Genomic DNA, 25,173 nt, shown 5'->3' with positions numbered 1-25,173 from the left:
AAGAAGTTTTGTGAGATGATTGTTCTGATTGATATTTCTGGAAAGGAAAAGTAATAACTAATTGATTTGGTGAGCCCTTGATGTTTAAGTGAAATTACTAATATAAGAAACTCAATGAAATCGCCCATCCTGCTTTAAAAACACACTTCAGGGGAGGGGCACAGGGAGAGGGAGACACAGAATCCGAAGCAGGCTCCAGGCTCTGAGCTGTCAGCACAGAGCCTGACACGGGGCTCAAACTCACGAACTGTGAGATCATGACCTGAGCCAAAGTCGACTTAACCGACTGAGCCACCCAGGCACCCCCATAACTATAGTCTTGAATGAAGAATTTCTAATAGCAGGTTAGATTGAGCACAGTTCAAGACTACTATTTCAGGAATAACATGAAGACAATTTTCCAAAGACAGCATTAATGACATCCTCCTGGACATTTTAGAAATGAACCCGAAGTTTGAGGTTTGGGAAATAAAATTGAGTGGATGGGAAGCAGTGTGAGAGATTTTACTTGAGGAAGCACAAAATCGTGTGGCTTATGTTGCAGTGTTTCAGAAGGCTCAGTTCATAGAGTTCATAAATCTCCTTCTTTGGTCTTACAGGAGGATTTCTCTGGCTACGACTTTGAAAACAGATTGCATGTCCGCATCCATGCTGCTCTGGCCTCTCTGAGGGAACTGGTTCCTCAGTGATAGACTCGGACTTCCTGTTCTGTCCCTCCCTACCAGGTTCTGCACTTTAAAATGAAAGCAGAGGACACAGCTCTTCTGGAAGCCCGAAGACCGGCTTTTCTTCTGAAAACCACCTGTGCCAGGGACACATTTTCCCAGTTAGGCTGACATATTAAAGATCTCCTCTTTTAAACGTATAGCTAAAAAGTAATAATAATGAGGATACTAGTAATTATAACTAACCACCTGGGGAGAGGGTTAAGTGACCTTGTTCAAACATTTTAGTTTTGTGATTTATTATTTTTAAAATAAAAGCAAACTATTCCACCTGTGATCTTCTAGGAATGCCTACCTTAAGCACACATCCGACTGCATATAACACTAGGAGGCACCTGTAAAATTATCAACAGTATTATGACATAGCATTTATATTGTGTTTTGAAAAAAAATAAAAGTGCTTTCTAGTGTTTTATTTTATCCTCTAACTTGTGAATAACATAGCACAGATATTCTTATTCCCATTGTCTAGACAAACTCAGGCACAAAAAGGCTAATTGATCCTAATCAATTATTCCTGTTATCAGTGGAGCAGTGAATAGAACACAGATCTCTTGACCACAGACAGAATATTCTTGTAAAACAAAATGTGTTAATAACCCAGAATTTCATGTTTTCCTTATTAAAACACAAATGCGCTTCGGCTGAAGTTGTGTCATCAAAAATACTTATCTCCAGATCGTCTACAGAATGTTTCAAAGTAATGAACACTTTTTTCCTTTGAAAGCCAACCAAGTAGAAGCAAATAGATAGTTTTACAATCAAAAGTAGAACTGTTTTGCTAATTTATTAGAAAGCCTGGTCTATTGGCTAGATAAATAATACCTATATTTTAGGAGTTTCCTTATCTTTGTGATAAATTATCTCGTTACCAACTTTTGGAGGTCTTTTAACAAATTACTTGACAAGGTATTCTTAAATGAACATAGGTGATTGTTTTTTTTTCCCTCAGAATATTTGCTGGTGAAGGATTTGCTGGGCTATCTGTTGCCAGGATTTAATCATTGTCTCCTTAGCTCAGGTTATTCTATAAAAGGAGTTCAAAGTTAATTTTTAATCCTTCATTGCTAATTTTTGTTGTCATTTAATTCACCTCTTAGCCCAGTGCTGCACACCTTTGTTTTTGAAGAGTCTAAATACCTCAGTCACTTGAGAATTTCTGCCATAATTGTGTACCTAACTTGGCTCAGGCTTAAGGTTAGATTTTTTTAAAATTTATACTGTGCTAAAGAGAGTATCCTCTTGGGGTGTCATTTATTTACATATCCTTGTAGCTGAAGCATGATCTCATATGATATTAATACTTTAATATTTCTTTTCAAAATAAAACCTAGGAGGAGCAGCTAGGATGTTGACAGCTTTAACCTACTTCATCTGATTCTGAGGGAGTGATAATTTCTTTGAAAGAAATAATTATTCCTCACCGACTTTGACTAAATTATATTCATGATTCCTCACTTCCAAAGTGTTTTATTCACATGGACTCTTTCTGGTGTGAATCCTGCCTGGATTTTTGACGCTAGCCAGAGAGAAAAGATTGCTATCTTACATTCAGTGAATGAGCAGATGCAGAAGCCAAGTAGATGCTTTCTGAAGGAAACATTTGGTGTTTAAAAATATCGGAAGCCTAATTTCATTGAGGCTTAAGGGAAGAATATTATGAATTTGTGAAATCTGGCCCTAGCCATTTTGTCCTTGGCTATAGCATATGAGCCAGACTTTCCAGTTAGGGTTGTGGAGCATTCTGAACCCAAAGTTCTTGGTTCAGGTCATACTCACTTGAATTTTCAGTTCAAATATTGTTTGAACTATTATTCAGTATTCAAAGGTTACATGAAGCCCTGTACTTTAGGATTAAACAAAAACTATTCCTGCACTCACTGCTTTAAAAATTTATTTGTATCTCTCCAGAGAGATTTCAGGATTCAAATAAGTTTGTATTCAGTTCACTGACCACTTTAATAGTCAAAGAGTAGGTCTGTTTATAACTCTTCCTATGTTTGGTGCCGGATAGCCCCTGTGGTTTGTGTGTGTCAACAGGGCCGTAGAGTATGGAGAGTACCTCCCTACCTAGTGGGGTAGGTAATGATTCTAAAGTCTCTAACAAAAACCACAGTGCAGGTATAGTACTATTAGACTGAAATCTGAGAACATTTTTGAGTTGAGTAATTCATAACATTTTCTGGCCTGCGTGCCATGATTTAACCAGCCTGTGAACTGTGATCTGCCTAGAAACTTAGCTTGGTGTGACTTGCTCTTTACCCCCTCGTGGATGAAGAAAATAATCCTATAACCAGAACAACTTGGATCTACGTGTGCTTTTTTATGTTGGCATCACTCCTTCCTCATTCCTATTTTGGAGGCTCTTAAATGGATCTTCTAATTTATGAGCGTCAAATGTATTTTTGTATTAGATTTGGCCTACGATGAGAGAAATCTCTATATGTACCCTGAACACATAATTTGTCACAGCTTGGAGGTATGGTCTAATGTGACATGTACCTTTGTGGTGTTAAAATATTTAAGATTTTTTTATTAGGTTAGGGTCTGATTTTAGCACATGATAGCTAAGTATTTGAGCAAGTGAAGTATTTCAGATGTCACAGATAACAAGGAATTGTTGAATATTGTGCAAGTCAATGATTATAGAATTTGCACTCTTATGCTTCTGCCAACTAAAAGGACAGTGCATATTTGATTTTTAAAATAGACACACATGTGCATGTGTGTGGGTATTCCTTTGCTGTATAACTTTCCTAGTTGATTGCTTCCTTAAGCAAATTGTGGTGGCAAGTATACACCTATGGATCTGAATCGATGCAGATACACATTGACAGTCACGATGTACTGTTTGGTGTTTCTTACATATTCTTGAATTTTGTTGGTGGTATATCTTGTAGAAAAAAAATTAAGCTCATATCCTCCCCAGGAGATACATAATAGAGGGAGGAGACTTGGAAGCTAGGAAAGAGAAAAGGACAGCAAGGGCTCGGGAGCAGGAGACAGGAAAGTTGATCGATAAAAGATGTGTCTCTTCTTCACTAGAGTATAATTTGCCCAGTGCACATTATAATTGGCTTTCTTGTGAAAACCAGAAAGACTGAGCTCTAGCTCCCAGTTGACTTGGGTGAGCTCTGGGTTACGCTTTGTCCAGCCACAGGCCAGTTGGTTGCAAATTTTAGTTGTAGAAATGAAATTAGCCTGCCTTTGAGAATCTGACTCAGTAGCTATGAGGTAGGGTTTAGGAAGGCATTTTTAACAAGCTCCTAAAAATGATTCCAGTGCAGGTGGTTTAAATTAAAGCAACACTACCCTAGGTTATCATCTTTTGGTAAGTATTTAGTAAATCTGAGAGAAGAGCCAAACACAAACCAAACATATAGCAAGGTTATGCTCAGAGAGTGTATTATCATGGGGCCACTGAGGAAATGCTTCTAACCCATTGGCTTCCTAAAGTAAGAGATCCCGGAGTTTTAAAGGATGTAGTCAGGTGAAAATGATGGCTAGAAGAACATCTCAGGCCTTGGTCTTGATGAGCAAAGGCACAGAGGTGACAAACAGTATGTGTGTTCAGGCCAGTTTCGAGTCAGGTGGGAACGAAATAACATTTGAATTTTGCAGAGGTCACGCCAAGAGCCTTGAACTTCCATGAAGTAAGGATGGGGAGCAAGGAGAAATGCAAAGCAGAGTATCATTTTGCATTTAGATCCCTAGTGACTGAAAGGACAAGAAGAATATAAAACCGCCTGAAATCATTAAGAGTTCTAGAAATCAAAGCAGTGAATAGTGGTTTGAAAATTTTTGGTTAAATGTTTTCACTGTAACAATTTGCCTCTCAGGGACTTGGACAAAAGAGTCATTGATGAAATGTGGAAAGAGGACATGCATTGCAGATATTCTGCACAGTACCTAAGACCTGTGTGTCCGAGGTGGCCTGCCAAGGTTAGGCTACAGAAGCATAAATAATTCCCAAAGATGCCATAAATGGGGTTTGTACTTGGGGGTTTTAGAAAGTTTCTATCTTTGATAGTTAAATATATTATGAACGAAACGACCAAAAATGGTTCATTTCACTTTTATCCACCAAAATGGGGCCTGGGACAGTGGCCAAGGACAAGTATCATCTGCAGACCTATCATCACAATCTAAAATTAGCATTTCTGCTTTCAAAATGCAATCTTCAGGAGAAGAGGGAGCCTGTGACATAATGAGCACTCAGTAACTATTATTTGGAAGATTTAATATGTGTAGAAAGTGCTCTCTGTGCAGCATAAATGGAGACTGGTGCCCTAAGCATTGCCTCTTAAGAGCTCTGGAAGCCTTAACTGTTTTCTGAATTTCTTTAGTTGTTTTTTTTTTTTTTTTTTTAAATCATATCTATGCCTTGAAGATACTGTTTGGTTGATTTACAATGATTCTTGTTTAAATATTTGAAAACGAATTACGTTGAAGCCCGTTTGGAGTTTGGTCATCATGATTATGGTGGCAGTTAATGCCCAGCTCAAGTATGTGAGTTTGAATGGATGAAAGAGCAGGGAGCAGGTATTTGAAACAAGTCGATGTGCCTTTACTTTGGTCTGAATTGCAACCGGTTTCTGGTAGTAGGATTTGGGGAGGGTGGGTTGTGTCTGTATTGCCAGATCCGAGTTACAGAAAGTGGAAGCCTCAAGATTATTGCCAAATTCTCTTCCCACAGGTGATTTTCTCAAAAGGGAAAGTACTGTGTTGCATAAAATTATTCGTTCTCTTCAACATTTTAGCATTATGTATACCGTGACAGACTATTCTTCTAAAAGCTGGCTGAAAAGAGTAACATTGTGGAGGAAGGGGTAGTGCGAAGAGGCGAGGCGGCGACTGCAAGAAATGCTATAAATCTATTTGTTTCCTTCTACACCAGCTCTTATTTTATGATGAGAGATGAGAAGTGGAAAGGCCGTAGCCTTGAGCGACTTCTGGCGGTTTGGAAACGGCAGTTTGCATTCTAGAAAAGGCAAAGCCCACCTGCGTGTCTGGCCCGCGGAGTTGGAGCCTTTGTCCTTTGCGGCTCCCCATTGGCTGGGGACGTTGAGGCTCCGCCTCCTTTCCTGACCGCGAGCCCTCAGCAGGAGGGAGGAGCTTTGTGACGCACGCCCTGACGTCCACAGGGCTATAAATACCCAGCTCAGCGCCTCTACTCCTTCAGGAGCCGCCGGCAAGGGGGCAACGAGGAAGCTTTTTATAGCGTAGGCGGAAAGGAAAAGGTGGGGGAGTCTGGAGAAAAGGCCCCCCCCCCCCGCCCTGCGGCCCAGGAGGCGGTCACGCCCTCGGGGCGCCTCTCGCGGTGGGCTCGGTGGATGGTTCTTCCAGTGCTGGGGAAGACGGAGGGCCCTCGGAGTGGGAGGCCCGTGGGGAAGGGCAGGCTCACAACCGTGGGTGTGGCGGAGCTCCGGGAGTCCCGGCGGTGGGTCTGCCACCTGCGCCTCCTGAACTGGACGCGGAACCGGGACGCCCGCTCTCCGTTTCGCTGCCCTTCCCACCAAACCAACGGCAAACCAAGCACAGACCCCAACGTAGGTCTTAAGGGAGCGGTGTGTATTGTTGACGTTTCCTGTGGCTCTGAAGCCCGCACTCCCGCATTCTCAGCCTACAGCACCGTTGTCCCGCTCAGGCGTTAGCCCTGGGGGAGTGGGTAAAAACGCAAGCTCACAGTTCAGCACAGGGGTCGGGGTAGTAAAAGAAGTTTTGGACAAGTAACCTCTAAAGGAGAGATTTGGGTAGAATTAAGCGGTCGGTTTTAAGCTCTCAGTGTGTGTGTGTGTGTGTGTGTGTGTGTGTGTGTGTGTGTCTGTCTCTGACTACCCGTCGATGTAGTCCTGCTGGTGTCGCAGTATTTCTCAACTTGCTCAGGACAATTTTTCTCATGGGACTGTGTTGTAGGACGTACAACATCCCAGGTCTTGGGGCACTGAAAGGCCTCGCACACTCCCAGAGTGTGGAGTGGTTGGGGGCGCGGCATACCGCCTGCGCGGAGAACCAATAGGATCACTGTACGGCCGTTCTGTCCACGGTTGGTGGCAGCAACTGCCAACTGCCTACAGAAAGGGTGTTTGGGTAGCTCCATCATGGCTGCCGGTAAGCCGCTTTTCCAAACGTGACTTATCCACTCACACTGGGGTGCAAAATGTGTACTTGAAAAAAAATTATATACACATGCACACAAAAATAGCGTATCTGTGGATCATGCATACAATTACTGCCTACATCCCTTAACGTTTAGCTTGTAGCCTGCCAAAGCTGCACTAGTGGTGTGGGGTTGTTTTGGTTGTTTTTTTGTTTTTGTTTGCTTTTTGCGCACTAGTGGTTTTTTAAAGACAGTTTAATTCAGTAAAGGTCAAGTTGACTTAAACTTTGAGAGTAGATTTTCATTAAAGGATTCAATACACTTAATTATATCCTCAAAAGATTTGCTTTGACCAACAGAGACTCATTTTTTTTTTCCTGACCTTTGAGAAGACGAAATATTCAGCATTTTGTTATGACACACAACTTTTTATTAGAGGTTGGCTCCTTATATAATTGCTGTAACTAAACCCTGCAACTTAGCTCTATGAAACTCGTTACTCGACTGTAGGGATGTTGTTGACATGATTCATTATATCACACTATTCCCCTCTTTATGAGGACCTGGGGGAGAAATTTCTCCTGGGACTCGGTGTTCAGAATGCCTCTGAGTCTCCCAGGCAACTGATTTTTTATCTCAGAAACATGAACCATTTAACCAAATTTTTCCTATTTTGTGATGGCTGCCTGGTAGCTCAGGGGCTGATTTGACACGCCATCTCCATCAAAGTGTAGGATGTATGGCTTGCATGGGGATACTAACCTTACCTGTGGCTTCATCATATTTTTCCTACCATGATTTTTCCCTTACCATTGAACTCCTTTCCTTAGTTACTTCTGTTCTTTACATGTATTTATAAACCTCCTGAAATCATCTTGTACAGTGAAACAGAACACACACACACACACTGACACACAGTTTAGGATGGCAATCTTTGCAACTCTTGAGCATTACAGGTTGGACTATGCAATACCCTTGGTACCACTTAAAATCAGAAAGGCGGCAGAAAGGGGAGAGAGGGGAAGACTAGGGCAGAGGTTAAGGGAGGATAGGAGAAAAGAGAGACGTGCATAGGGTAGTGGGTGGTGTGATACCACAAGTAAATTATACCTATTCTGATTGTTAAAGCAAAGGCTAAAAATTGTATATTGAAAGACGATCAACGTGTTCAGGGATACATTTAGAAAAATGAGGAAAAAGATGTTTTCTTGTAGAAACTCTATTCTACAATTCTATCTGATGAAGGTACAGAGAAAAAGCCAGTGCCCATGTAATTTCAAAGGATGTTTAGGCACCGATACACGAGCTTAATTTATCTTTCCTGAAATTCTGCACAAAATATTTACTAAATTTTACAGAAACAAGTTTTGTTTGGTTGGTTCTTTGTTTTTACTATCATCCTAGAATTCTCACCAGGGCTTTCCCCAGGGGGTTTAATAGTGCTACTATATTGCTCATCTGCACATAATGAGCTATTGTGTGTGTGTGTGTGTGTGTGTGTGCGCGTGCGCGCGCACTCACACCTGTGTGTTAACTACCATTAAGAATTAGCCCACTTTGCTAGAATAAATGCCTAGAAATTGGAACTAAAGGTAATAATTTCTATAGGAGACAGATTTGTTGTCAGAAGCTATCATATACTATTTATAAGACCTTGTTTTTCTTCATTATAGTTGATATTACAGACATCCTGCCCAAATGATTTCTTCAAAGCCCAGACTTGTCGTACCTTATGGCCTCAAGACTCTGCTCGAGGGACTTAGCAGAGCAGTTCTCAAAACCAACCCACCAAACATCACCCAGTTTGCAGCAGTTTATTTTAAAGAACTCATTGTGTTTAGAGAAGGTTTGTTATTCCTTGAGATTATATATTTGTTGCTTTGAAAAGGAAGGCATTTTAAGTTGGGAATTTGATGTCTCTAATTTCCTGCATTTATTCCTTCAGGGAATACTTCTCTGGATATAAAAGATCTCGTTAAACAATTTCATCTGATTGAAGGTAAGTACCACAAGTAGTAACAGTTTAATAATACTAGTTATAAATCATTGCATCATTACTAGCATACATTCAAGCTTCAGAATCATGCCTATAAATATTTTGTTTAATTATACTGATGTTTGTTTAATCACAGTTTAATTTTTATTATTGGATCATTTTTTTTTGAAGATTGGAAACTGACATTTTGGAGGATTTTAAATCTTTAAAAGACAAACATAGGAAACACTCATCTTCAAACCATTTGGTAAAATGAGACCTAGAACAGTATGTATAAACTATGACTCAGACCCTTCCTAATGTCCTCTATCTTTAAGGAAGTACAATGAACTTTGAAGAAAACTGGATGTTGTAGTAATAGATGCACTACTTAGGAAAGTTGTATAAACACTCTTCTTGGAAGATATTTTTATTAAGAAAAAAAACATCTTTTTTTCTTTTTTCCTCCTATGGTAGGTTAACTGCAGTTCAGTTGGAGGGCAAGAAATCAATTGTCACTGACCATCTTTTCTGTCCCAAGTTTTTCATAGAAAGTGGTCTTCTCCAGCCCATCTCTCTGACATAGGGCTGTACAGGGCTTTGAAAAATTGTGTTTTATGTATATGTGTAAATGTCTAGGTGGACGTGACCGCATGAAACTGTATTGACAGAGGAGCACCGAGAAAAGTCAGATGGGGAGTAAGAGAAAAGCATAGTTACATGGTGACAATTTGGGTGGCTCACTAAAAGCAAAAGGGTGATCCAAAGGACAGGCATGCATATCTAAAAGAATGGTAAGAAGAAGCTTTTGGCAAAATTTTGTGGAGAAAATGGGACCAGGCAGGGAGAGAAATAACGAAGTATTTTTGCTGCTTTAGCTGGCCAACATTTTGGAATGACTGTGGAGAAAGAAAAGGTAGGATCAGTGAGTTTAAGCCACTTTTATACTCTACCAGTTTGGTGATGCCAATAGATAACATAGTCAAGATAGAAGTCAGGAGTAGGATCTAGGAAAATGTAAAGATCATGAGGGATTTGGGTCTATGGCAAAAGACCCAAAACAGAAAATGAGATTAAGGCTAGCAAGAGTCAGCATTTGAAGGGGCAGGAGAGTCCATTGCTGTGGTTCAGGAATATTTTACTATCTAGCCTGGCTTCTTCCCTGCAGGGTCCTGAGGACATTCCCAGCTTACCATGAGACACAGGTCTGGGATTTGCTTACCACCAGCAGGACATACAGACAAGTGCAAGAACCCTGACAACTCTCCCCTTCCCTGTGAACCTTTCTCTTTGTACTCGTGCTGTCTATACCAGGAGCTATGTTTGAGAGGATTGGGATTGGGCAGGCTTACTATGTTTGAGAGTGGTGATAAAGTCGGTGAATCTTTATGGTGGGAGGTAGCTAACTGGTAGCTTAAAAAAAAATTTTTTTTTAATGTTTATTATTTTTGAGAGAGAGAGAGAGAGCGAGAGAGTGCAAGCAGAAAGGGGCCGGGGGGGGGGGGGACACACAGAATCTGAAGTGGGCTCTAGGCTCTGAGTTGTCTGCACAGATCCCGACGTGGGGCTCGATCTCATGAACCACGAGATCATAACCTGAGCTGAGGTCAGATGCCCAATTGTCTGAGACACCCAGGCTCTTCTAACTGGTAGCTTTTGAGACTAATTTGTTTACTGAAGAACTTACCCACCATTCAGCTTAACAAGTGGACTAAATTAATGTGGATTACTTTAATTAACAGACTGAATGGCTGTAGACCTAGATTGCTCTTTGGCAGTAGAGTAGAAATGAACATTGCTTATTCTAGTTTACTGGGGAGATGGGAAGGTAACATGAAGATATGACCAGAAAATATATTGATTTCATTGTTAACTAATACCAGTTTGGCTCATTTGTCTGCCTTTTATTGTTGTATCAACTGGTTTATTAATGGAAAACAGTGTCCATTAACTTAGGTCCTATCGTAGAGACTGCATGAGTCTGTGTGTATCCAGGAAAGCATCACTCTGGGCTAAAGAGGGACTATCTAGGGATATGGAGGCAGTTTCCATTTGGTAGGGCATTTCCTCCCCTGAATGACATCCTCCTATCTTCTAACTGGCTTAATTCCCCAAACGCAATTCCTGTGGGAGTGCCAAGTACATTTGCTGCATGGTTGTTGGGTTCTCTACAATAAAAATGTAGGTAGAACAAGTGGCACCTTCTCCTCTAGACAGACTTCCCTTCTGTGGATCCCGCTGCTGTATATGGTGGCACCTATAGTACCCTACATGCTCCCTCGGTCCCAAGGATTGTGGCTCTCCCAAGATTTCAGTGATGTGCAATATGGAAAAGTGGACCATTCTTTGAGGACCATGTGAACTGACCCTTACTTTGGTCTTTCAGTCTCTTCAGCATGAGGCTAGGTCAACCTAAAGGCAGTAGCAGGTATTAGCGCTTGCTGATGTGGGGCAAAGGCTAACTCCCATCCCTAATGCATTGGTCCCCACTCACCTCCCAACTATCAGATGTGACTGTGAAAGACATTGGTTTTTGTCTACAGTACATCCTTGCGCATACCCTTTTATTTGAACACTTCATCCTGGATTTTTCTTGGAAGGAGGCCCATTTTTGGTAGCTTCTTTATAGGACAGACAGGGTTCACCCATCTCCCAGTGCCCTTAAAAATTCATACAAACTCAGGTGATGGAAGAGGTGGGGAGGAAAAGTACCAGATACGAAGCAAACTTTTCTCACTTCTCTGTTGTCTCTCATCATTTCCTCATTTTCCAGAGCCTAGGACCTATGGGATAGTCCCTGACTGTCCAGGCCTCCACTGTGGCATTTCACCCATATATGCCTATTTCCAAAGCAATTCATGCTGTGAAACTTTCTTGGACTCCCTTCTTGTTTTTTTTTTTTTTTTTTGCAATTTGATTAAACAGATCTCACTACCACATGAATCCATGAAAAGTGCCGCAATTTTTCAGTCTTCTCAGGAGTTTCTTTGTTAATAGAGATGAATCATTAATTGGGGGGATTTTAGAAACTCAGCTCTATTTTAAAGCAAAAGAGTTGTCTCTTAAGTTCTACCACTTAGTATATGGTAGGAAAAGAAAGGAAAAAGGAATGGAATCATTGAGTACAGGCTTACCTTGGAGATACTGTGGGTTTAGTTCCAGACCACCACAATAAAGCAAATACTGCAATAAAGCCAGTCAAATGAAATGTTTTCATTTCCCAGTGCATATAAAAATTACGTTTTATACTATACTGTAGTCTATTAAGTGTGCAATAGTATTATGTCTAAAAAAAGTGTACATACCTTAATTTAAAAAACTTTACTGCTAAAAAAAAAAAATAAAATGAATTAAAAGGTAACTACCATCTGGGCTTCCAGAGAGCTTGATGGTTGCTCTTGATGTTGATGGCTGCTGACTGATCAGGGTGGTGGTCCCTGAAAGTTGGGGTATCTGTAGCAATTTCTTAAAATAAGACAACAATAAAGTTTGCCACATCGATTGACTCTTCACGAATGATTTCTCTATGGCATGTGATGCTATTTGATAGCATTTTACCCACAGTAGAACTTCTTTCGAACCCCAGTCAGTCTTCTCAAACCCTGCTGCTACTTGAGCAACTAAGTTTATGGAATATTCTAAATTCTTTCAACGGTCTTCACCAGGATTGTAGACCATCTCAAGAAACCACTTTCTTTGCTCATCCATAAGGAGCAACTCTTCCTCTGTTCAAGTTTTATCCTGAGACTGCAGCAATTCAGTCACTTCTTCTGGCTTCACTCCTAATTCTGGCTATCTTGCTGTTTTCACCCCATCTGCAGTGACTTCCCCCACTGAAGTCATGAACCCCTCAAAATCATCCATGACTTTGGAATTAACTTCTTCTAGATGCCTATTAATGTTGATATTTTGACCTCTTCCCATGAGTCACAAATGTTCTTAATGGCATCTAGAATGGTGACTCCTTTCCAAAGGTTTTCAACTGACTTTGCCCAGATCCATCAGAGGAATCATTTATCTTTTGCAACTATAGCCTTACAAAATGTATTTCTTAAATAATGAGATTTGAAAGTTGAAATTACTTCTCGATTCATGGACTGCAGTATCGATGTATTAGCAGGTATGAAAACCACATTCACCTCATTGTACGCCTCCATCAGAGCTCTTGGATGACCAGGTACATTGTCCCTGAGCAGTAATATTTTGAAAGGAATATTTTTCTCTAAGTGGCAGGTCTCAACCCAGAGTTTAGGGGGTTTAAACTCTAAACCCTCAGTTTATTCAGTTAACCGGGGCGCCCGGGTGGCTCAGTCAGTTAAGCATCTGACTTTGGCTCAGATCATGATTTCGCAGTCCATGAGTTTGGGCTTCGTGTTGGGCTCTGTGCTGACAGCTCAGAATCTGGAGCCTGCTTCAGATTCTGTGTCTCCCTCCCTCTCTCTGCCCCTCCCCTGCTCATGTTCTGTCTGTCTCTCTCAAAAATAAACATTAAAAAAAATTAATAAAAGTAAGTAAATAAAATATTCAGTAAGCCATAGTGTAAATGGACATGCTGTTACCAGGCTTTGTTGTCCCATTTAAAGAGCCCATGCAGAGTAGATTTAGCATCATTCTTAAGACCCCCAGGATTTTCAGAATGGGAAAAGAGCATTGGCTTCAACTCAAAGTCACCAGCTGCAGTAGCCCCTAACAAGACAGATTGTCCTTTGGAGCTTTGAAGGCAGGCATTGACTTCTCTCTAGCTATGAAAGGCCTAGACAGCATCTTCTAATATAAGAATGTCTCACCTACATTGAAAATCTGTTGTTTAGCGTGGCCACCCTCAGTCATGATCTAGCTAGATCTCCTGGATAATTGCGGCGGCTTCTACATCAGCACTTGCTGCTTCCCCTTGCACGTTGATGTTACGGAGATGGTGTTTTTCCTTAAACCTCATGAACCACCTCTGCTCGCCTCAGACGTTTCTTCTGCAGCTTCCTCCTCTCTCAGACTTGATAGAATTGATGAGAGTTAGGACTTTGCTCTGGATTAGGCTTTTGGTCTAAGGGAATGTTGTGGCTGGTTGGAGCTTCTATCCGGAACACTAAAATGTTCTCCCTATCAGCAATAAGGCTGTTTCGCTTTCTTATCATTCGTGTGTTCACTGGTTTAGCACTTTCAATTTCCTTTAAGAACTTTTCTTTGCATTCACAACTTGGCTAACTGGTTGGCATAAGAGTTCAGCCTATCTCAGCTTTCACCATGCCTTCCTCGCTAAGCTTAATCATTTTCTAGCTTTTGATTTAAAGTAAGAGACATGAGACTCTTTCACTTGAGCACTTAGACGCCATTGTAGGGTTATCGATCGGCCTAATTTCAATATTGTTGTGTCTCAGGGAATGGGGAGGTCCCAGCAGAGGGAGAAAGATGGGGGGAACAGCCAGTCAGTGGCCTTGCTTAACAGGGTTGCCACAAACCTTCAGTTTGTAAAAAATGCAATACTCGCAAAGTAAAATAAAGTGCGATAAAATGAGGTATACATGTACCTGTTTTGTCCTAGGTACTTACAATATATTTTGTCAATTAAGACACCTTTATAAGTAGGTAACATCATTGCAATTTTACGTGAGAAATCTGATGCTTGGGTGTGATTACATAACTTGTAAGCTTCTAAATATTAAGTAATCGGTAGAGTTGGGATGTAAACTGAGATCTTCCTAGAAGCATAACTCATGCTCTTTCTACAGTAAATAGCATTCTAGGATCCCTCTGGAAAAACTTGAAATTCTTCAACTAAAAGTGTGAAGGGAGAGGAATTTCAGCTCCCTTTCCCCACAGTATCTCCTCCTCTTTCACTTCTTCCTCCATCATGTTGTGTAGACCCTGAAGCCAGATTGTGCTAGTTGTCATTTTTTCAGCACTCAGTGAGGAGGGTGGGAAGCACTTTCCTGTTCAGAGTGGTAAATGTAATCTCAACACCACTATCACCTAACATCCCCCTAAGCTTAATTCAGTCCGGTTTCTAGTGTCAGCCTTGTCCTGCTTCCAACAAAGGCAGGAAATAACAAACTCTTCTGAAGAACCAAGGAGGCCCAGCCCACCCTGAGTTAACCTGTTAGCTTTTCGTAGTCATCTTGGACATTCTTGGCTTGGCCATAGAACAGTAATTACCGTCATGCACTGCTGTGGATCTTTGGGCCCAGTTTCAATTTCTATGCAGCACCATAGCAATTATGTGTATCATTAGATGTTGTCTTGAGCTACTTACTCATATCAAACATTTATGAAGTTTTTAGTTTAATTCTTAGTTTTAAAACCTTTTTTAAGTTTGTTTTTGACAGAGACAGAGCTTGAGCAGGGGAGGGGCAGAGAGAGAGAGGGAGAGAGAATCCCAAAGAGGCTCCACGCTGTCAGCACAGAGCCCGATGTGGGGCTCACGAAACGGTGAGATCATGACCTGAGCTGAAGTCAAGCGTTGGAAGCTTAACCAAGTGTGCCACCTGGGTGCCCCAATTTTTAGTTTAATTCTTGTACCAAATTCTATTCTCATGCATTATTTTCATGGTTGGTTACATATACTTGTAGCTATTCTCTCTTATTAAGTAAATGAGAAATGTATCAATTTCAGGACAGCCTATACTAAATTTTGTGAAGCCCTGGTGCTTACTCTGCACTTTCCTGGGCATTTTTTTTTCAAGTAAGGAAATCAAGCTACACTGATGCCCTAAACAGGGATGGGTGATGTGCCAAAATGATCTTTTTATCTCTTCAAGTCTTGTAGTTGTCTAGACAGGGTGGTAAAATTTGTACCAAGGTAAGAATTACATTAAGTTGAAAAGGGTTCAAATGATTCTGTGGTGGTGATGTTGGGAAGGGGGCTTGGGCCTTTTATGCTTTTCCACTGTGTTAAGATTAATCAGTTGGGGGAATAGTCCATACTAAAGACGGCAAACAAATCATTGAGCCAATGATATAGTCAAGAGTTGGGGTCAGACTAGGGGCAGAAACAGAGCTAATTAGGATTGAGAGAGGAAGCAGATACGGCAAACCAGAAAATTAGGACAAGGAGGTCAGGGACAGCAGGACCCAAGAGTCAGTACATGAAGGGAGAACATCTTTGAGAAATGTATCACTCTGCTAGTCAGGAGCCTTGATAGCTCCCTACTGTTCACAAAATCCAAACTCTTTGGTGTTGTAGGGATACTTTTGCAAAAATATTGAACTCTAATATACATGATTTCAGATAGCCTCTGATTGTTCCTGTTCACTCCGTTCATGTCTACCCATTGACGTATTCATTTGCTTTAGGAGAAAAGGCGAAAATAGCTAGAGCAAGGAAGTCGTTACTCCGTACTGAGTCTCCCAAGTTCATAGCAAGAAAGCTAACACTTTGTGGAGTTTTGCAGGAACCTGTTTTTGTTGAGAGAAGATCTTGGACTTTCCAGAGTGGAATTTTAATTTACAAGCCAAAGATTCTGGTAGAGTCAAGTTTATATTTAAAATTTTAAAAAAAAATTTGTTTTTGAGAGAGAGAGAAAGAGAGAGAGGGGGCGGGAGAGGCAGAGAGAGAAGGAGACACAGAAATGGAAGGGGGCTCCAGGCTCTGAGCTGTCAGCACAGAGAGGATGCAGGGCTTGAACCCATGGACTGTGAGAGCTTGACCTGAGTCGAAATTGGTTGCTTAACCGACTGAGCCACCCAGGCACCTTACAAGGTTTTATTTTATATATGCCAGGGAGGAGGGGGGTGGGTGGGTAAAGTTAGGATATAAGCTCATCTCCTGCTGCAAAGGGAGGGGAAATGAGAAGTCCTTCCTGGCAATGGGGCTGTGGTACTAGGGCGTGCATAACAATTGCCAGCTGAGATCCAGAGCAGTTATAAGGAAGGTAAAATCTCTGATTGGAATTCCCTAAAACGGGAACAAAACGCTTGCTCTTTGCTTTCCTGGGTGCCTCTCAGAGAAGCAGTGTGATTAGCATCGTTTAACATAACCTATGCTACATTCAGCACCTCCACCATAATTGTAATTGTGATCAGACATTCAGTATTTGTTGAATAAAAAATTCTATTTGAAGCAGTAGATTAGAAATAATGGAGAGTCTTTCTCAGATGGGCCTGAGATAAGATTTCTGATGCCCCAGGATCTGCATGTGGCTTTTAGTTGGTGCAGATGTGTTTCGATTGTCCCAGAGTGCTGAAATCGCAGGGCGTCAGGCTGAGAAAAGTGCAGTTACTCAACCTGCCAGCTGAGAGCTACAGCACAAAATGTCCAAGCTGGGACTGAATCAAAATTAGCAGCTAGGCCTCAGAGGCTAAAGAGGAACAAATTAGGAAGGGCTCTCCCAGTCCGTGAGTGAAGTAACAGGCCACATTTTTCACAGGGTGGAAATACTTCAGGAAATACAGCAAAGTCAGAGACAACGCCCAGAGCACAGGCAATAGGTGGCAGGAAAGGGCTACATGGGTCAGAACCAGAGCTAACTCTCACATTCACATTCCCTCTTTAGAAGTGGGAGAACCTTCGATAAAAGAGCGATACCCCAAAAGGGTGAATAATTAACCAATTAACCAAAGGAGACTTTTAAACTAGAAGGGATAAATACTTTAAACCTAGATCAACTAAATTTTGCCATGTAGAAATGAGCATTTTAATGCAGAGAAAGTAATGCTTTGTGACAGGTCTGTCATAGTGTGTAAATTTTCATCCCTTTACAGGCCCCTGAATGCAAACGCAGCTTCCTGCAATCTGCATCTATCCTGCCTTTGCAATCCTCGCTCCCATTAAGTACAAGACAGTTTGTTGTCTTCTGCGTTTTGCTTTATGCTGCTCCCCTCTCCAGGAGTTCCTTTCCACCTTTCAAGTGCTACATATCCTTAAAGCCCAATTCATTATTTCATTTAACAAATATGTACATTCCTACCCACTGCCAGATGTTGTGCTAGGTGAGATTCAGTGGGGAAGGAGAGAGTTCACTTTCAGCTCTGATGGAGGGGCTGGTATCACACCTAGCCTCCTATCAACAGCCATAATGCTGAAGAAATTGTACAAAACAAAGTCCAGTGCCTGGATACTTGGGAGAAGAGATTCACAGAAAGTGAGCCCCTCATTCACCCTCGCAGCATTTTTCAAACTCTTGCACAGGGAAAGCGAGGCCAAGCAGAGAGAGTGGAAGTGTCCCTGGGAAAAGGAAATGCAGAAGCAGAGTTAGGGGCTACTAATATGGCTAGGATTCAAGCAACAAAGTATCTGAGGGAGTGTTTGCAGAGAAGAATCCTACCCCCCCACCCCCATAAAAAAACGCAAAGCCCTTTTCGTTGGGGTTGCTGGCCAACCCTGAGCCGCTTGCCTGTGGAGGACAGCTTGGGGCTTAGCCGGGAAGAGCTGGGGGGAGACAGGCAGCTGAGTGGGGGGGTTTGAGAAGTAGTGTGCTGTTGGTGTGGGGGAGGTTGGGCCCAGCCGAGGTGAAGAGACTCTGGCCATGCAGTTGAGACTGCAGGAAGGTCAAAGCCAAGGAATAATAAACCTTGTGGGAGGACTAAGAACAAAACTGAAACACACTTTGTGCTTTTCCTGCAGATAGCATTCTGGTATTAGGGAAACATTTCCCCAAGAGAGAATCCTCAGTGCGGCAAGCAGATGTGACCGCGTGCGACAAGGAAGGGCCGGGGTGGGGGGCAGGCAGATGCGGAGCTGAGAAAAGGGGCTCACAGCAGTTTTCCAGTCCTAGGAGTTTCTGCACGTTGCCAGCCCTCTCGCCATCCCCAGCCATGGGAACTTCTTCCTGCCCGAGGACTCACGGAGTCCACACGTACACATGGGTCCAGAGTTCTCTCTCGGCCTCTCTTGTCTGGGTCAGTATGGCTTGGCCTGCATTATCAGATCTTGCCAGCAAGATCACTAGCATTTTTAGGCTAGACTAGATGGGGCTTCCTAACATAGAAGTGTCCTGTAGTCAAGTTTTCCAAGTCATCGTTAAATTTTATATATGCATTTTCTTAAATTGAGGAATGCCTTTATTAACATGACAGCATTTGTTTCATTAATAAGCTATTCCATCAGCTGAAGATGAGGTCACTTACTGCTCAGGTTGAAGTCTTGCCCTCTGCCCTCTGGTTTTGTGTAGGAGTTTAGATCAGAAGCTTTTTCCATGGAGGTTTTCAACTCAATTCTAGGCAGTTATGGTCTTTTCCCTGATGCTGACCAGCTGAAGGTGGTATCTGATTATGCGTTTTGTCACCGTGCTGCTCAGGGTCACTTAGTTCTGAGGAGATGAACTGAGTGAGGGATCTTTTGAGTGGATCAGGACAGGGAAGTTTCATTACCCACACGAAATCACTGATGTTGGGAAATAAAGCAAACTCTTTTGTACTCGTGTATGTATTGCCATCTGAATGTTCTACCTGTTACTGCTTTAAAGTTTGGTGGCAGGTGGAGGGGGACACACGCTTATTAACCCATCCGGCTGTTTGTTAGTAGAGAGATGGTCAGAAGGAATGACACAAGAGAAGAAACCAGAATGTGTAAAAGAACCGGTAGGAACATCCATAGTTTCCCACGAACCTACACGGATGGAAAAATCTACAGACACAGAGGAGGACAATATAGCTGGACCACTGTTCATCAGCAAAACCACTCAGTTCCCATCAGTTCATGCTGAGCTGCTCCCAGAGCCCGAGGAGACGACCGAAGCCGCTCGAGGCTCCAGTTCAAAGCCAACTACCTCTAAGGCTATGAGCCCACCGTCGTCACCGTCTCCGGCAGCTGGCTCCCCGGAGTTTGCTTATGTCCCAGCCGACCCAGCTCAGTTTGCTGCTCAGACGTTAGGTAACGTTGCATCTATTCATTCTGATCAGTCTGACGTGTTAATGGTGGATGTGGCAACAAGTTTGCCTGTGTTTTCCAAGGAGGTGCTCAGCTCAGAGGCTGCCGAAGATGCCGCGGTGGCCACTCCTGCTGTGTATTCTGCAGAGGTGGTGGCCCTGCAGGTTCTGAGCCAAACATCTGTCCGTGTAGATTTGGGTTCTGAATCTAAAGACGATGACGCTGAGCCATCAACGGCTTCCTCATTCCCCTTGCAGGATGAACAAGACCCTCCTGCTTACGATCAAGCTCCTGAGGTCCCTTTGCAGGCTGATATTGAGGTCACATCATTCGTTCATATATCCTCTATCTATAACGATGAGCCTGTGACTGAAGGAGTCACTTATGTCGAGCAAATACCAGAGCACATAGTTATCCCTTTCACTGATGACGTTGCTACTCTTAAAGAAAATGATCAGTCATCACCCTCTGGTCCCATTCCTGTAGCACTCATGAGGGGCTCAGGCAAAGCCGTAGGTTCTGGAAAACGTGCACAGTCGGAGGAGGACGCAGAATATTCCTCGGTGCAAATGGAGGCAGAAGCAGTTCTGTACTCCAACACCTCCCTGCAAGGTCCGCCTGCACAACTCCAGGATGCAGAGGACTCTACCAATGCAGTAGGCTCTGAAAAATCTTTGCACCTTGAAATGGAGTTTACTGCTCTAGTCCCTGGCAATCCTGGGCAGGAGGAATCCGGGGAAAACTCTGCCATCCAGGAGATGGAGGCCACACTTGCGCTCTCTGGGGAAGCTGCCAAAGCAGGGAGCTTGGGTGCATCTGTAAGGTCATCTGGTGGTCCCCCCATTCCTGTTCCAGAAGGTCTTACTGAGCCAGAAATCGAACCAGAGTGGGAAGCAGCACCCGAACAAGGTTTGATGGAGCCAGGTAAGAAAATTAGATACTGACAAAATTAAAGATTACATTTCAGGTGCCATCTAGATTTCAGGTAACCCCTAGGTAGGCTCCCTACAGATGGGTCGAAAGACTTTTAAATAGTTCTTAAAACGGCAAACCTACGTAAAGGCTTTGTTGAATTTGAGATTTTACTCTTACAAGATGAGTGATTTTAAAGTGACATCACCAAAGCTTGGCCTCAGAGTTTGCTCCACCCGGCACTTTTGGACACGGCACAGGTAGTGAAGAACCCTAAGAGCCAACTGTCAGGCCCAAGATACGTGAGGTGGCCGCGGTGGTGTTGGTTTGCAATTCCTCGCTTGTGAACGTAAACTCCAACTGCACAACGCCTTCCGGAGGCTGCGGCCTGTGGCGCGTCAGGGAAATGGTGGTGTGTCGCCCTTGCTTTCGCGCTGCGGCAGGAGAGCTCTGCGAACGGGTGTGGGGAGCTGGCCTGGCCCTGGCCTCCTGGCTGGGGGCTCCTGCAGCCAACGGGGGGGGGGGGGCTTCACGCCTGGATGGCGAGGACGGGTCAGGCCCAAGTTCTGTCACACGGGAGAGCACGGAGGACCACCGGGCACTGGCACTGCCGAAACGGCTGGTCTCCTGCCAGCTCCCTTGACGGGTGCTAACACCCCGCTGCTTTCGGGGCTGCTGGATCTTTCGGGGGCTTTCCCGTGATACAGAAACGATTTGACCTCTCTCTCCATCTAACTGTGGCGTTTGGTCCGCCCCGCCCCCGGCCTCCTGTCTTCTCCCTTTTAGGGACAGATGGGTCATACAGGAGCCAACCTCCCCAATTCCTTTTGCAGAAACACTCTCAACTGCGGCTCTTCCCAGAGCCAGAATGGTCAAGTGTTACCAAAGCAGGTGTTCAGGGATCAAATTCTGTCTGGCAGTGTGACAGGGTCCTGCACAGCTGAGAAGGCAGAGGGCAGCGTTGGGAGCTGGCACACAGGACGGGCACTACACTCGTGGCTTATGCAGCACTGGCATCCCGAGTGACTGTTTTCAGGGCCTCGCCCTTTCTAAAGCACTACGAGGATATTTCAAATGGAAGACTGGGCTTGTCCATATTTTTAATTGGCTTTGCAGAAGGATCAATTGACAGCATCTGAAGCTACTGAAAACTTACCAGTTTAATCATGTGCACAGTGTTATTTTCTGGGGAAGAAGAAAAGCTACACCGGGGATACAAGGCCCAGGGCTCACAAGGTGAACTTAGCACACTCTGGGCAAACTCCATCAGGAAGGAGTTTCGCCTCCGTCCCATCTTCTGCGACTCAGCTCTCCACGACAGTACGGTCTTCACTAGGCAAGTCAAACTTGACATCATAGATTCCTGGGGGTTAGATGGATGGCACTCCCTAGACCTTTTTTTTTTTTTTAATGTTTATGTTTGAGACAGTGCGAGTGAGGGAGGGGCAGAGAGAGGGGGAGACAGAGAATCTGAAACAGGCTCTAGGCTCCAGAACCCGACGTGGGGCTCGAACTCACCAACCGTGAGATCATGACCTGAGCCCAAGTTGGATGCTTAACCGACTGAGCCACCCAGGTGCCCCTAGACCTCTTTTTTCTTAACCCCTCTGAGACCAACAGGCCTCATACTGCCACCTAGGACCTTTGACCTCAAGCCTCACCTAAAAGGGGTGCTCTCTGGGGTTCTGAGTCCTAGATCATGAGATGATTGTACGTGGGGACAAATTAATGGGAGATGATGGTGCCTGTGCAGGGCCAGAGATAACTGATAATGTAATCAAAAGATGATGCCCCATGCAGACTTTAGTAAAGAAAAAGTCACTCTGCAGCTGCATTAACACTTTTTCAGTGGCTTCACACGCCCTTCAGTTGGTTGTTTTGGTAAAGCCACTAGTTTGGTAAAGTCCTCTCTGAGGATGCTGTGACAGCCACATCTAATGGGTGTGTCCCTGGAAGCGGCACTTAGCATGAAATTGCTTCTTTAGCCACAACTCTAGTGCCCCTGCCGCTTGCTGTCCCAACACTGTTCTCGTTTTCCAACCGGACAGAACCGCTCTTCTTTCACATTACCAAACACTATTTAGCCCTCTCTCTAGCATGCTTTATGGCACATATTTACTGCTCCAGCTGTTTATATGTAAACTTATAAAGACATTTCTGTGCATAGCGCCTGATACAGAGACCAAACCTTTAATGCCTGCAAATTTTTTTTTTTTATAGCCATAGCAGCAAGCGAAGCAGGACAACCACCACCATATTCTAACATGTGGACCCTTTATTGTCTAACTGATATGAATCAACAAAGTCGCCCATCACCGCCACCTGTGCCTTTCCCCCAAGCAACCCTCTATTTATCTAATCCTAAGGATCCACAGTTTCTGCAGCAGCCACCGAAAGTTACTTCTCCAACTTACGTGATGCTGGACGACAGCAAGAAGACCAGTGCCCCACCTTTTATTTTAGTAGGCTCGAATGTTCAGGAAGCTCAGGATTGGAAACCTCTTCCTGGACATGCTGTTGTTTCTCAGTCAGATGCCTTGAAGAGATACACTGCAGTCCAAGTACCCATCGCTGTTCCTGCAGATCAGAAATTCCAGAAACATACCCCAAACCCCCAGAATGGTAGTCCTCCGCCAAGTGGACAAGATGTCCCCAGGCCACAAAGCCCAGTTTTTCTCTCTGTCGCATTCCCAGTAGAAGATGTAGCCAAAAAAGGTTCAGGATCTGGTGACAAACGTACCCCCTGTGGAAGTTATGGTATTGCTGGAGAGATAACCGTGACCACCGCCCATGTCCGCAGAGCAGAAACTGGGAACTGGTAGGTGCGTTTTCCTACCATAATGTGTAGGCCTTGGCTTGCTCCTAGTGTTTGATTTGCTGATCTGGAGGTTGAGGTGTTTATGAAAATTGCATTGAGATATGCAAGGAGTTGGTGTATACTCAAATTTGATGAGGTTACTATCTCCAAGTTCATTGCCCCCAATTGCTAATAAATGCAGTGTGTGTACTTCACCGTGAGGACTCGGACTTGGTGCCTAATACATGAACCGATCCACTCGATCACCTGGGAATATGGGTTCTTCATCTAGCCCCTGGAAGATACTAGAAAAAGGGTAGATTTATAAGAAGACATTCCGTAGGAACTGTATAATCCAATTGGCGTGTTAAGGGGTGGGTCGGAGCAGAGACAAGACATGAGCACTGGGGACAACTGGAGAGAGATAAGAGATTGTGTGTAGAGCAGTATGTTTGTTCCCTCTTAGAGTGAAGATTTATAGATTTACACAGTACGAGTCTGGAAACGCCCTGAAGAGCCCAAACTGGAATGAACTGTGGATAAGACAGTTTTATCACTCACAGATCATCTTTAAATTCTTTACCCGGTACTTAATGCCATGTCCTGTGCTCGTCCCTCCTTCCTGAGGTGGGTAGGCAGGGCAAACCAGGGACCTTCCCACTTAGTGGGGGAAAGCACCAGAGTTAATTACACCATGTGAAGTAGGGTGAACCAAACAAGATGCTGACAGGTGTTCAGGCCCAGGTGCAAACTGACCACTGAGTGAGTGCAAGGAGCCAGCCTTGTAGAGACCCAGACCAGGCCTAGGGCTTGAAAGAGCAGGAGTCTGAGACACCCCAAGGAGGCCAAAATGAGAGCGGCTGGGAAGAGCCGGGACAGCACCTAAGAGGACGCTGGAGCTGTGAAGAGAGGACCCTATGAGTCAGGGCCCCTGTGTCCCTAGGAGAGAGACTGGGGTTAAAAGCTCAGTAGGAAGCCAGAGCTGGAGGTCACTAGAGGGAGCAGAGACATGAGTTAAGGAGGTATAATGCAACTGTTAAACCCACACCCCCACGAGTTCTCCTTAAAACAGTTTGTGGGAATTTCAAGCTGAACATCTGATGGGCAAAAGCTACATTTCCTTCACAGGCAGGTTCGAATACTACATCGCATTTCAGGAGACAACTCGGTTATCAAATCTTAGGTCTATGTGCCCTTATTCATCACCCCCTTTGTAGACTTTTAGCAGAATTGTCAAAATGGCTTTCTCAGCATGAAATGCTGGGATATTTCGCTGCAAATACAGGTAAATGAGTAGATAAGAATTTAATGATAGGAGTGCAGACCTCGTACTTCTGATCTGCCGTTCTTTTTACTTGTTCATTTTCATGATTAAACAATTCACTGTTTGCATTCCTAACAGATGCCAGAAGTGACGCCATTTGAGTCAACGTTCAAGGTGGAGTCTGCCACCCCGTGTAATTTGTCAATAAACTTCATGCAAGCATAAAGCCTTGTGTTCTCATTTTGTAATTCAGGACAACCGATTACAGAAGGCCATAAATCTTTGCAGACTTGCAGAGCCTTTTCCAACTCTGTATATACACCGTAGAAGAAAAAACTCCCACTCTATTAACACCTCTCCTCACACATTTCCTAGGTGGGCATTCCCACTTGGGAAGTCCATGTTTGGTGTGCACACCAGGGGAATACAGGGGGCACTTCAGTGTAATACTGTATTTACCCAGATAACACTCCCCAGTGCTGACTGCCTCCTGAGCCTGTGCTGGTTAGCTCTGTGGCCCCGCGGACGGCAGGACCACGAGGGCTCTGTGCATGGGCACTCGATAATTTAGGATCCTACCAATTGCCAATATCAGTATA

At 43.7% G+C, this 25,173-nt stretch overlaps 3 protein-coding genes across 11 annotated transcripts in view; 2 read left to right on the top strand and 1 right to left on the bottom strand.

The window, feature by feature from the left end:
* TTC39C (tetratricopeptide repeat domain 39C) overlaps positions 1-1,374 on the top strand; it is a 108,154-nt gene extending 106,780 nt beyond the window's left edge. The window contains exon 14 of the mRNA XM_058692482.1: positions 600-1,374. Within this exon, the coding sequence (XP_058548465.1) occupies positions 600-689 (90 nt within the window). The 3' untranslated portion in view covers positions 690-1,374. The remainder of the gene's footprint in view (positions 1-599) is intronic.
* On the bottom strand, positions 988-6,828 carry LOC131489595 (uncharacterized). The gene is made up of 3 exons (XM_058691611.1): positions 6,564-6,828; positions 5,727-6,342; positions 988-1,060 (listed from the first exon to the last, which is right to left on the bottom strand). Exons 1-3 carry the CDS (start codon positions 6,826-6,828, stop codon positions 988-990), a joined length of 954 nt encoding a protein of 317 aa, XP_058547594.1.
* Positions 5,856-24,800, top strand: CABYR (calcium binding tyrosine phosphorylation regulated). Of its 9 annotated transcripts, none has more exons than XM_058692487.1 (8): positions 5,856-5,965; positions 8,499-8,671; positions 8,771-8,824; positions 19,254-19,604; positions 20,457-20,525; positions 22,734-23,331; positions 24,439-24,595; positions 24,713-24,800. In XM_058692487.1, exons 2-7 carry the CDS (start codon positions 8,524-8,526, stop codon positions 24,491-24,493), a joined length of 1,275 nt encoding a protein of 424 aa, XP_058548470.1. In that variant the 5' UTR covers positions 5,856-5,965; positions 8,499-8,523; the 3' UTR covers positions 24,494-24,595; positions 24,713-24,800. The 9 variants fall into 9 exon arrangements, with proteins under 9 accessions (XP_058548470.1, XP_058548474.1, XP_058548471.1 ...); XM_058692488.1 differs by lacking the exon at positions 5,856-5,965 and adding an exon at positions 6,161-6,274; XM_058692490.1 differs by lacking the exon at positions 5,856-5,965 and adding an exon at positions 6,183-6,292.
* Positions 24,801-25,173: the final 373 nt, after the last annotated feature.

The sequence above is a fragment of the Neofelis nebulosa genome, chromosome 11, assembly GCF_028018385.1.
Source record: "Neofelis nebulosa isolate mNeoNeb1 chromosome 11, mNeoNeb1.pri, whole genome shotgun sequence".
In the NCBI taxonomy this organism is placed as follows: Eukaryota; Metazoa; Chordata; class Mammalia; order Carnivora; family Felidae; genus Neofelis; species Neofelis nebulosa.
Note: the sequence above shows the minus strand (reverse complement) of the source record. Positions and strands in the feature narration are given on the sequence as shown.

Coding starts and splice junctions, on each gene's coding strand:
- CABYR (XM_058692483.1), top strand. CDS start 19,646: ATGGTGGATGTGGCAACAAGTTTGCCTGTGTTTTCCAAGGAGGTGCTC. Junction 20,526..22,733: donor ACAAGGTTTGATGGAGCCAG/GTAAGAAAATTA, acceptor TTTTTTTTATAG/CCATAGCAGCAAGCGAAGCA. Junction 23,332..24,438: donor AGAGCAGAAACTGGGAACTG/GTAGGTGCGTTT, acceptor TTTCCTTCACAG/GCAGGTTCGAATACTACATC.
- LOC131489595 (XM_058691611.1), bottom strand. CDS start 6,828: ATGATGGAGCTACCCAAACACCCTTTCTGTAGGCAGTTGGCAGTTGCT. Junction 6,343..6,563: donor CAGCAGGACTACATCGACGG/GTAGTCAGAGAC, acceptor CTGTAGGCTGAG/AATGCGGGAGTGCGGGCTTC. Junction 1,061..5,726: donor TCCGCGGGCCAGACACGCAG/GTGGGCTTTGCC, acceptor ATAATTTTACAG/GTGCCTCCTAGTGTTATATG.